At 52.2% G+C, this 12781-nt stretch overlaps 3 protein-coding genes across 3 annotated transcripts; 2 read left to right on the forward strand and 1 right to left on the reverse strand.

The window, feature by feature from the left end:
- Positions 1–509: 509 nt before the first annotated feature.
- J4E83_010665 (uncharacterized protein) lies at positions 510–2842 on the forward strand (the record flags this gene model as incomplete). The annotated part of the gene is made up of 2 exons (XM_049337546.1): positions 510–2761; positions 2812–2842. 2 exons carry the CDS (start codon positions 510–512, stop codon positions 2840–2842), a joined length of 2283 nt encoding a protein of 760 aa, XP_049183305.1.
- A 5458-nt stretch (positions 2843–8300) lies between these two features.
- On the forward strand, positions 8301–8661 carry J4E83_010666 (uncharacterized protein; the record flags this gene model as incomplete). The annotated part of the gene is made up of 2 exons (XM_049337547.1): positions 8301–8307; positions 8330–8661. 2 exons carry the CDS (start codon positions 8301–8303, stop codon positions 8659–8661), a joined length of 339 nt encoding a protein of 112 aa, XP_049183306.1.
- Positions 8662–9007: 346 nt separating this feature from the next.
- J4E83_010667 (uncharacterized protein) lies at positions 9008–12424 on the reverse strand (the record flags this gene model as incomplete). Its single annotated transcript, XM_049337548.1, has 1 exon — positions 9008–12424. The coding sequence occupies one exon, from the start codon at positions 12422–12424 to the stop codon at positions 9008–9010; it is 3417 nt and encodes a 1138-aa protein (XP_049183307.1).
- Between the last annotated feature and the right edge of the window lie 357 nt (positions 12425–12781).

Raw genomic sequence — 12781 nt, forward strand, 5'->3', positions numbered from 1 at the left:
TCATCATCTATAGAGCCATCGACTTTGTCATCGACGTTGACGACTACTCTTGGTTCGATAGCTACTCCAGCTGTCTGTACCGCCAGTCACCCATCTGAGCTCGCAGGGCCAGGATCCAGATCAGGTATGTAAAGCGGCTCGTCTTCGCATGGACGCCCTGCACACATCGTTGGTTTACTAATCCCGCTACAGGCGACACTCCAGTCGTAGGTGGCGTCTACCGTCTTCTCAGCAGGACGCGCGACACTGAAGTCTTCGGACTTACGTCGGGATTGCACAACCTGATCGACACGCGGCGCAGGGTATTGGACTTTGCTTTTGACTCGCCCCTTTCCACGGTCATCGTCACAGCCTTACCGGGCACTTTTCTCCTAGTTGCGCGCCAACGGCCCGACACTTGGGCGAACAGACATCAGACGTCAATTGCAAACGCATTGCACCTCGTCGCACTCGCCAGCTGCGCGAACCACAAACTCGAAGCAGGCGATTTATTGATACTTGTTTTCGTCATGGTCGCGTTTGACGTGTTTCAGCGAGTGTTAGCGGCGGGCGCTACCGATGCTGATAGCGAATCAGATCTTCAACCCCGCTCGCCCTCGTCATCCGAAACCCCCCGGGCCCAAACGCCTTGTGATCTGACCAATGCGGCTACCGTGCCCATTCCCAAGACATCCGCCGTCGAGGATGAGGATTTCGAGCCCATTGAGCCAATCTCGACTTCTCAATCAGGGGCATCCGACACAAAAACGAGCGCCGTTGACCCTAAAGATAGCGAGATCGTGCGACTGCAACGCTCGCTCACTGAATCTAAAACAGCACACAAGGCCCGTGAAGTCCAACTTCGAATCACGAAGGAGGAACTTCAAAATGCACGCGAAGCGCTCAATGACACCTTTGCGGAATACTCTGGTCTCCGTGATCAGCTGAAAGCCATCAAACAAAACTTGGGCCGGGACCATCAGGCGATTGTATACCGGAAAGACATCGAGCTGTTTGCACTTCGAAAGGGCAACGAGCAGAAAGACAAAAGCATACAGGACCGCGATAGCCAGCTTGAAGAGATGGCCAGGCAACACAAGACGATATTGGAAGTCAAGGATGCGCAGCTGAAGCTAATGAGGGAGCGATTGATCTCTATGGAACGACAGTCGAGCCCGCGGTTCTCGGAAGACGGGGACGATGGGGACCATGCCCTTGAAGTCCGAATGCTACGGATCAAGAAGGGCAGAAGTTCTCCGGAGGTTGAGGAAGACAAGGATGTGATTATTGCAAAGCTGCGAGAACAACTCGCTGCCAGTGCCCAGACCAAGGAGGAGGTTGTCAATCAGCAAGCCGAGCTGCAAAGATCATGGGATGTTGCCAAGAAGATCCAAAAGGCCCTCAAGGAAGAGCGGGAAAAACACACTCAGACTCGAGAGCAGTTGGAGGAGTCCGCCGTTAAGCTGGCGGAACTTGAGCCACAGCCCAGAAGTCGAGCAAACTCCGTCGGACGATTGCCGACGATTGACGAGGATGAGCACGACAAGGAAGAGCTCGAGGCTATGTTCAACACAACCCAACAAGACAACCTTCGCCTATACGCCGAGGTGGCCGCTCTAGAGAAGCGACTGGTCGAGGCTAATGCCCGCTTGTTTACTGCGCTTCAAGAGGCTGAGGCTATCAAGGTGCAGCTCAACCAAGAGATGGAAGTCAACGAGGACATGGAGACCGCGCGCCCTAGCGTAGTGCATCGTGTTCATTTCCAGCGCATGGAGGGTCAGGTGTCCGAGCTACGGGAAGCACTTGCCAGCAAGGACGAAGAGATGGAGTTGCTGAGGAACACCATTGCGGAGAAGGATCACTACGTCAAGGACATCCAAGGTGAACTTGACGCCGCTGCCACCTTCCACACACAGGACCAAGACGAGATTGAACGCTTGCAGCAATCCATCGACGAACTCAAAGCCACCAAGTACCAGCTCATGCTCGATCACGAGCGCCTCGGCTCCCAGCGCACCCGACAGCGTGTCATTTCTATGGACCGACCTGACCGTTTCTCGGCTCGCTCAAGTGGTGCGACACTCATCCACGAACCGAGTCCACCGCTGACGAAGATATCAGACGAGGCACCACCCGTGGAAACGATACCGATCCCACCTATGCCCGTAGTCCCGGAACGTGAAGGCAGCATCCAGGAGACCCCTCAACGCCACCTCCGCAGCAAGAGCTCGCCTAAGGAGACACCCAATCGCTGGAGCCTGATGTCGCACGACGTCCCACCCGCCGAACTGAGAGAGCTCAAGACCAACCGCAGGAGGAGTCTCGGCCTGAAAGTCATGATGCAGAAGATCGTCCGCAAGACCCAAGAGCCCGAGCAGCCATCCGCCGACACCACAACACCAGCTCCAGAAGCCCTTCCCAAGCGCGAAGAATCCAAACTGCGTCGCGTCCTCGCACCCAAAGACAAGAACATGTCCATCCGTCCCTCCACTGCCGCATCAGCCATTCCATCCAAGCCCGTCGGCTCCCAAGCTGCCGATACACCGTTGACGTCGCCTCTTCCAACGAACGTGCGTCCTCCGAACCCGCGACGCAACACACCGACTACACCTCGTTACTACGCTGTTACTGCGAATGCGACGGGTCCGGAAGCTGGTGCGGCGCAGAGAGAGGAAGTGAAGGAGGAGGCGAAGGAGAAGGAACAGGAGAAGGAGAGGCCGAGGTCGGCGATGGGTCCTGAGGCGGCGGCGAAATCGAAGAGTCGGTTGAGTTGGGGTGCTACGTAAGTTCTTCTCTTCACAACGCAAATGATACCTTACTAACATACCGCAGGAATAAGCTGAAGCGACGATCATTGTACTGATGATGATGTGAAATGCGCATGCGAAACGTGGAGTATGCATCTGTTTGTTATGGCGTTCAAAAGGGGGTCTTTCGCGAATACCTTGATACACGAGATTAATGCTATCCGATGATATACGCTCGGTAGATGGGGTGGTGGGGTTTGGTTGGGTCTTTTTGGCATCTGCAATGGGCGTTTTGTTAGATTTGGGTATGCATTCGTTTGCGGCTTTGGTTTAGCTGGTTTCGTTGGTTTCGTGGTATTAAGTAATGAAGATATTTACATTCTATGATCTAACCGCGTTTTGTTGCCCTGCTCTGCATCATTATTCCATCGTAAAGCATTTCTTGGGTGCGCCTGGGTGATGGAGGTGGGAGGTTTCCCTGTTTGGTATCGTTTGTTGTGGGTTGACCCCACTTTGCACGTGAGCAGTGTGGCACAGTTCTCGAGCACTTCTTTCCTGGTGTCGCTGCCTAAAGGAATACTTGTACACAATCAAAATCTTTCCAAAATTCTCGACGCAGTTGCGATCATGGAGCTACACAGGGCAACACCATTCCATGAGCTATACCCCACCCCAGAGGCTCTTCACGAGGCACTCCAAAAGATCAACGACATAGCCCTTTACGAAGTTTCAATCGATGAGCCAATCCAAATTCGCCTTATTACACCTGTATCAACCGACCAGTGGCTTGTAGACGACAATTACAATGACTATCGGCTCACGAATCCGGAAGAATACCAGGATGGCCTGAAGTATGTGACGGTATCATACTGCTGGAAGCAAACGCAAAGCTCGCTCGATTCATCGGCACTTCCGCGCTATCACATAACGGGTCGACCGGGAACAAGCGAACCAACGCCCATCAGCTGTCCCGAACGGGTCTTCCATCGCGCTATGCTGTTCGCACGATCTCGTGAATGTCCATACCTTTGGATCGACCAGGAATGCATTGATCAGGCAGATCCTATGGATATTCAAGAACACTTGAAGATCATGCACCATGTTTACGAAAGAAGCATGTGGACGGTTGCTCCACTGTCGTATACGATTACTGATATGTCCCTTGCTGAGTCATTGATCACGTATCTTTGGGATCATCGAATCAAGTATGCACACTGGGAAAAGGGATACGAGGCTGAATGGGACTACAGGTATACCAGTAACTTCCAACCATACCTTAGGGACTCGTACGAGCTACTTGATGCCATTGGAAACGATAAGTGGTTCACACGGACGTGGGCCTTTCAGGAAAAGCTTTGCGCTACGCGGTTGGACTTTCTAGTCCCCATGGATGAATCTCAGGAGACTTCAGATGCAGTGCAACACCATCTTATAGGGACAGACTTATGTCTGGATCTTCGCCAGATCCAGATCCGCCTCGCCCTTCTGAAAGTTAAGATGAACGATACACAGCAAGCAAATAATCCAGGGTGTCATAAGCCGTGGTCCATGCAACAGAAGACGTCTGTCGAACACAAATTCGGTGTGTATGGCTTCCCTTACCCGGGCTGGAGTACATACACCCATCTTATTTATCATACCATACAAGAGTGCGAGAACCTCGTTGTAGCGGATCGCTTAGCAATCTTTGGTCACGCATGTCGCCTTTGCTGGCGTCACGTCTCTGGCCTTCTGGATAGCCCTCAGTACGATCTCAATATATGTATCATGGCTCTAGTATTCGCGAACTTCCACAAAGGCAGGGTACCGCCTGCGCACTTTGTTAAGCAGCTGTGGAACCACTGTAGCGTTCGTTCTGGTGGGAAAGATATCACGTCCCCGCACTACATGGATGGGGTGCTCAGACGCGTTAGGATGTCCCGGTTTCCCCGTCGTAATCGAGACCAGACTCGATGCCGTTCCGAGCTTTCCGACTCCAAGTAACTTACGAGGGACAGAACTGCAGCAAGATCGACTTGGAAGGAGATTTAGGTAGACTACGCTATCTCCAACATTGCACCAGACGTGCCTGGGATTGCAAAGGAAACAAATTTAGACTATCCTAGGAGAGAACTTGGTAGATTCCAAGGCTGAACTGTAGCTCGGGCCTCATAGCTTTCGCTGAGAAGCTCGAAAATCGCGACATTGTCTTCTAGTCGCTGGGAACATGGTTACGTCTGGCAAGGGAACGTTGTCGGAAGGAATGGATATATCACACCAGAGTAGCGCTACCTAGGTAGCTAGGCTACGCACGTTCCTTGACCCTTTCGAGGAAGCCAGCGCTCACCCTGCTTTCTTCTTCCACACGTCTAATTGATGCTCCAAAGCGCGTCCAACGCGCATTCTTCCCGCGAATCTGAAGAGACATGCAACCCGACAGCCGTATGCCCTTCCAACCCGCACTAGCAACGCCACTGTGCCCCTCGCCCCGCCAGCTCAGCATCGACCCCACTTCGCGTCACTCTGTCATTGGACGCGCATGCCCTTCGACGCACAACAACACGCGTGATAGACTGCGCATGGAGGACCATGGCACCTGCAGCCTTTCTGTTCGCGATTGGACGAGTGTGCCCTTCAATAGATGTGGCTTACCTATGTATTGACGTGTCAACGCCACGGCTGACCGGACTCTGGGCACTTTGGGGGCCAAGTGAGGCTCTGTTGAGCGTTGAGGTTGGGAAAGTTGTCACGGTGGAGATGGCAAAGTTAAGGAGAGACTGGGATTTTACTAACTACTACTATCAAGGAGCGACGTAACTAGAAAGCAAAAGGAGCAACAAAAGCACGCAGTAACGAGTGTACCAATTAAGCAGCGACAAGAGTGTAAAGACCGACATGCGTTACTCGAGAAAGCATTCGTGAGGCCGGGTTTCAGAGCATAGACCAACTAGAGGTTCAAAGGGTTGCGACCTCCGTGGCCCTTCTTGGCATGGTCGCGAAGCTTGTCTGCGCGAGAAAACGTCTTGGGGCAATCGACCATGGGGCATCTGTACCTGGGACGCTCATGAATCATCATGTGGCGACGATACTCTCCGCCGCGACCGAAAGTTGCTAGGCATCCATGTGGACAGTGGATGCGGTCTGCTGCATCAGGAGCAGGAGCAAGGACCGGGGCTGGCGGGGCTGAGGCCATTGCTGGATAGGACGCTAAGTCCAGCTGAGCGCCAGGCGTGATGAAAGTGCTTGACTGATCGCAGTCCTGATCGCCGTTGAAGTCCCAGACAGGTATCACGGGGGTCATCGGGATGGCTGATTGCATTCCAGGGTTATCATACGGAAAGTTTGATGGGGTACCGTAAAAGGCAGCGTTAGGGTTGAAACCTCCAGAGTGGTAGGCGTCCAAGGCGACATCGTTCCAGTGGTTGATCGGACAGGGGTACTGCGGGACAGCATCGTATCCTGCATGCGTATATGGAAAGTACCCATTGGTCTGTGCGACTTGTTGAGAAAGGAGGGCGTGGTCGTGATCGACGATTGGCTGATGGGAGGGCACAGTGTATGGGTGCGTTTGTGTTGCTCGCACGAGTCCCAACTTGTGGGAGGCATACCTGCATGATATTAAAAAAAAAAAGTGACCTACTCAGACTTCTGGCCGTCTTCATTGTGGTCTGCCACAAACGCTGGAGAATCGTTGCAGTCGCGTTCGGGGACCGGTCCAGAAAAGTGCTGCGACATCGTGATAATGCGGTGGCTAATCGTTTCGAGATTGTAGCTTTGGTAGATTGTATGGAGGAAGTCGGTACGGTGTCGGCGAGTGAGTTCAGGGTATTGAGATAGGACGGAATGAGTTCACGTTGGGGATGTGCATTCGATGATTGCGAGGTTGGGGGAAGCGGTAGATTAAGAGGCTACATGAGACCGGCTACGAAACCAATGACATGTGGCCTACGCGCCCTCAGAGGGCACCTAATGCGCCTAAGCTGCTAACCTCATCTGGAATGTCAGACAGGAAACTGGCTGCGCGCCCAGGGGCGTCAAATCTAACTAGGTGGATGAAGACATAAATCAATGGCCCAGTGCTGGCATGCCGCAAACATCAAAATGACCTTCGATAAATTTGTGTGTCCTATCTGCTCCAAGAAGACAGATACACTGGGAAAGCTGAAGTAAGTCAGTGTGCTGGTCCACTTAGCCACTGCTAACGCACGGGAGTAAGCATGAGAAAACACACACCAAGCCTTTCATCTGCGAAACTTGTAAAAAAGGCTTCGCACTTCGTGTAGACCTTAGCCGTCACATTAAATCTCAACACCGCACGGGTAACGAACAGTATCGTTGCCATGTCGAGCGCTGTTCATTCACATCGGATCGCAAAGACAACCTCAAAAGGCATCAAAGAAACAAACACGGTACCACGCTCCTAAGCAGGCACGTCAAGATGAGCAACGGCAAACAGTCTTCACTGCAGCACTCCGAACTCCTCAATACTACACCGCTATATAGTGCGTCAAACTTCATGCAAGTAGCCACTTTGGGCGACTTGAACCGGCTGAGAGTCTTCCTGGATGCAGGCCTGACAGTTGATACGAAGGCCGATGACGGATCCACCGTCCTGCATTGCGCTGCCAGAGCCGGCCAGATAGAGGTAGTCAAGTATCTGCTTGACGTTGGAGCAAGAGTAGATGTGAGGAATGGCAGTAATCGATTGCCAATTCACGAGGCTATTTTAAGTGATAGCAAAGAGACGTTTGAGCTTTTGCTGGGGTCTCTGACACAAGAAGAAATTCGAGGTTCCGAACTGCAACTGAGGCACTACTTTGTGCAATCGGGCAATATTGGCATCATCGATGCATATCTCGCCCGTTTGGGATGCGATTTTACAGACCAATCTGCCCCGAAAAAGCTCAGATTTGCGATACATACAGGACACGACGCACTTGTGGCGAAGTTACTTGATGACCCTAGTATCGACTGCAACTATCGGCAAGGAAATAGCTATGCCTCAATACACTTAGCAGCGATATTGGGGCGGGAAAAAGTCATGCAAGTCTTTCTCGCTTCCAGCCGCGTCGACAAGACCTTGAAAACCTCCCGCGGCAGGCAAGCACTGCATCTGGCTGCCATCAATGGGCATGCGGCCATTTTAGAGCAGCTTCTTCATCATCCTAGTGTTGATGCTAATTGCCGAGACAATCGCCAAGCGACACCTCTGCACTATGCATCATCAAACGGACATACAATGGTCATAGCGCAGTTGATTCGCCATCCAAGTGTTGATACCAGTTGTCAAGACAAGAACGCGGCGACACCTCTACACTATGCCGCCTCCAATGGACACTGGGAAACGGCTTCCTTGCTTCTCAAACACTCGGAGTCAATGAAAGACGGTTGTGGCGTATCATTTGATGTTTCGCCAACAAGTCTTTCGATCACCAAAGAAGGTTTACTTCACAGGCTTCTCAGACGTCCAGACTTTGGAGGCCCGAACAAAATGCTACCCGGAACGCAAAAGACTATTCTCCATGTCGCTGCTGAAAAGGGTGATTGCGAGGCGATTGAAATTATGTTAACTTACTCAGATATTGACGTGAACAAATGCGGGGTATATAACGGGAGTCCTCTAGCGGTAGCCGCTCGTCACGGCAAATTGGAAGCAGTGAAGCTACTTCTCCAGCACAAAGACGTCGACTTAAACGTAAGAGTAGGACGCTATTGGACAGCGTTGACATATGCGAAAGATTACAGGCACCACGAGATCGTCGACCTCCTCCTCTCCCACGGCGCCATCGACTACGACGTCAAAGCACCAACAACCGTACCAACAATCCTACACATCAACGACTCGCAAAACACCACTTTGCACCCTGACCACGAAGCGCACTTCGATCAGTTCTACAATGATATGGACGCCGGACCAACCGAAGCTTGGGAGGAGTTGCTTGCCATGGAGGAATGAAGTCTGCTTTCGTCAGGCGTTATCTGGCTTTGGGTGCTGCAATCACGGTCTTCACTACCAGCAACGATCTCTTTCTTTCAACAGCGTGTATCGGTAGTCTTTCGTAGTATTTTAATGACATCTCATTCCCAAGAACGCACTTCGTGCATCGCGCAGTATGACCGCCACCATCAACCTTATAATCATCAACGCGACCCAAACAAAACGTGAACCGCATACATCGTCATAGTACCAGTAAACAACCCAAAGTCATAACACATGCAAGACGTTCAAATCATACTATACAACGTAATCTACACATATACAGCCCCCCTCACCTCCTTTCTACATACACCTCCCTCACCATCTACAAAACCCCAAAATGCCTCTGCTGCAACTTATCAAAAGTCCTCGGCATAGAATCAATAGCCCGCATAGTCAACGGCGCCTTCCCCTCAATAACCTCCGCCAACCAAGCCCCAGCCTCCTCATCATACCCAACCCCATTCCTCTCATCGCTCTTAACCTGGCCAAACGCCTTCGCCAACAAAATAATAGTCTTATACCGCGGCAGCACACTAGCTTTATTGAGATCATTGGGACGCAGCTCCATCCACTGAAACCCTTTGCGGTCGTTGCGGATGAAGTTGGGGATGAGTTCGCGCCAACCCGGGAAGCGGGGCATGAGGTATTCTTCGCAGATGGAGAAGGCGTCGATGATGTGGTTGCGGTGGATGAGTTGCTGGATGAGTTCGTTCCAGGTGAGGTTGTCGACTGTGAAGCCGTTGACGAGGAGGTCGCGGATGGTGCGTTGGGCGTCTTGCGCGGCGGTGGGGTTGTCGGTGTCGGACTGCGCGAGGAGACTGCGGATGTAGATGCGGGCGGGCTTGGCGAGGATCTGGCGCCGGTTGTCGGAGATGTGCGCTTCTTGGAAGCGTTGGAGGATTAAAGGGTCGGTGATGGAGGTGTCGTCTGGGACAGGGGCGCTCTGGTTCACGGCTTGGTGGAAGGTCTTGGTGAGTTTTGCCGCGGAAGTGCGCGCGAGGTCCCAGAAGTTTGCGACTTCGGCGTGGTTGTTTGCCTTGAGATGCGCTTCCATCATCGACGTGACCAGGGTTAGTGGTATAGCGTAGGTGCCGGAATCTGCTGCCATTGCTTCGACCTTTTGGAAAAGCTTCTTGCAGAGTTTATACGCTGATCTGGCGCTATAGAGCGAGATCATCAGGCCATAGTAGGACGCTCGAAGGTCATCGAAGCTGTCCACATCGTCAAATCGTTCGTGTACAGGTTGTCGGTGCGCAATCTCCTGCGCTGTACTGGAGACGAGCATCTCTTCAAGAGCCTCTTCGACCCGAAGAAGCTTGTAGTTTGGATGTTTGGCTCCCCTCCTCTTTAGCTGCCGAGAATCAGCCATACCAAGCGCTTGTAGTGAAGCTTGGCGGGAGCTCTCGGTTTGAGGAACCTGGCGCGCCTTCATCCTTTCGTGAGCTTCCACAGCTAGTTGATACTGCCCCTCCCTCAAGAAACCGGTCATCACTATGGCGTAGTGAAGTGCATGGACCCGGTATCCTTGTTCCGGCATTGTGACTCTCAGCAGTTTGTAAGCAGCGTTAGTCTGCTTTACTTCGACTAATGCTCGCATTAGACTACCAAAAGTCCAGCTATCCAGCGGGATGTTGTTATCGACCATGAGTTTGTATTGCTGCCTGCTACCCGCTAGGTCGCGGTCCATGGCGCGTCGTTGGATCAACAAGTTCCATGTGTGTGAGAGAGGGTATCCGTGAAGTGTCCCTGCCTTATAACTGTTGAGCATGCCATATGCGATCGCTTCGGCACCTTCTGGATCACCCGCATTTAGAAATGCTTCGACATAGCCCGCTCTTGCACGAACATCCGTGTCAAGTTGTATCCCCATCTGCTTGGCTTTGGAGAAGAGTGTCTCGAAAGCCTCAACATCACCTCTATGGGCACAGAAGTCGAGCAGAGGCCCGAAAGTTTTCACGTCTGGTGCAACGCCATAGTCCAAGCAATTGTTGAAGCATTCCAGAGCACCATCGAGGTCCTCGGAACGGACGTAGGCAAGCAGTAAAATATTCCAACAAGCAGTATCCGGGGTCATCTGGAACTCCTCGTGTATGCGTTTGAACTGGGTGATGGTGCCATCGACATCCGCGCGTCGTGCATACACATACGGAAGTGATGACAGAACGCTGATTGTCACTTCGTCTGGGTGATGTAATCGAAGCTCATTGACGTATTCGTCCACCTTCTCCACATTACCAACCCTGGCATACGTACGAATCAGGTACTTGAGAAGACCAGACCGTAGCGGCTTAGTTGGGTACCAGGTGCGTAAATCGTGTAGATGATCCTGAACACGTCCCAGGCCGCCTTTCGAAGAATGCTGATAGATCATAGACCTGATCAAGACCCGTGATGGTGGCCCTTCGGAAGTGCTTTCGTCCCCATAGAGATAAAGTTGCCGGTATCTTCTATATAGCTCGAGCGGAATCTTTCGCTGGTTGGTGTATTCTCGGTATTTTGGAAGGTCCAACATCTTTCGAATCGCGTGCTCGTAGCAAGTTGAAGTGGGGAGATTTAGAGAGTGGAGACTATCAAAGAGCCCGATGAAGTAATCCCAAACAAAATCATCGTCGAATTTTTCTGCAAGCAAGACGCGATCCATTACGTGAGGTACGAAGGACATGACAAAGCAGGCCAGATCACGCTCTCGAGATGGCGTAGATGTGAGTTCGTGTTGAAACTCCCTGACGTAACGCAAGAAAGACTCGAAATGTTCCAGAAGTTCTGGTAATGTTGCAGCCTGACCCCACAATTCTGGGAGTGTATTGCCGGTGCGAATCGCGTGGTATGTGGGAGTACCACGAATGGAATGCGCTTTCCGATGGAACTCTCTGAAGACACGAAACGCGAGTTCCCACTGCTCGTCGAGTACGGCTCGTCGAAGGATGGCATCTATGCCACTATGCAGCAGAATCTGACTAGGACCTCCTGATTCAATGGGCCTGGCGAGCTTGTCATATTGTCGAACTGCCGGCCCTATCATCCCTAATGCAACGTAGGCTTTGATAGCTGCTCGATGTGATGATAGCCGTCGAGCGGCTGGGCGAAGCGCGTCAAATACCTGAAGGATTCGCTCCGGTGATATAGGCTCACCGTCCTGGACAAGATAGTTCAGGAGCTGTACTTGCAGTGTCTCTACTTCCGCCAAGCGATCTTCGGGAATGCTAGTGTACAACTGCCAGGCCAACTCTTGCTTCTCAGGTAGCGGCGAATCTAGGAAATTCTGCAATTCCATGACTGCATCCGACCCTTGTAATAGCTCTACCGCATCTTTTTTGGCCTGTTCTACCCTATCCGCATCCATTTGTGATTCATCCTGCACAGGTTGCGCCTGTATCGTCGAAAAATGGCGGACTCGAATCGCATACGGCTGTCGTCGCCTCTGTTCCATTGAACTGAGCGGGTTTACGGATAGTCTTCCAAGAAGCGCCAGGGTCTTTTCCGGGTACAGAAAGTCGAGCATTGGACCCTCGCGTGTTTTCTGGTATGTATTGGCCTTGTTCGCCGCTCCATTGCCACCATCACCACTTGTTTCTTGGATAGTCGGGAATGCGGCCTGCCAAGACGAGAGACTGAGATCGCTTGCACCGTGGTGCCGAGAGGTTGGGTGCAACGTGCGCCGACTGCGTAGATATGGCTTCGGAGGGCGCAAGAGCTGGCGTCCGCCGGATTCGAGGCATGTCGAAGCACGCTCGAGCATCACCTGGACTGTAGAAAGCGCAGATGGGGCCGGCGCAGATTACCAGAGGCTGTGAGAAATTCTATAAACTGGAACTATTAGATATGGTGGCGAGAGGATTGGGTGTTGGGGTTTGCCCACACTCGTGCATGCCTCCAGCTATGCGATGAGGACTACTGTACAGAAAAAGCGGTGGAGGGGAAAGACAATGTATAGAGTGCTGACCCAGAAGAACAAGACTAAAGCAAAAGACACAAGGGAAAGAACGAGTAGCGCGTGTGGCAGTGGCGGGCCCGATGTCTATGATGTCTCGAAAAGTTTACGGCGCGACCATGACCTGAGATTCCGATTCGCTTGGCAGGGCCATGGATAGCTCGC

This window comes from Alternaria metachromatica, assembly GCF_023757995.1.
Source record: "Alternaria metachromatica strain BMP 0045 chromosome Unknown scaffold_49, whole genome shotgun sequence".
Classification (NCBI taxonomy): Eukaryota; Fungi; Ascomycota; class Dothideomycetes; order Pleosporales; family Pleosporaceae; genus Alternaria; species Alternaria metachromatica.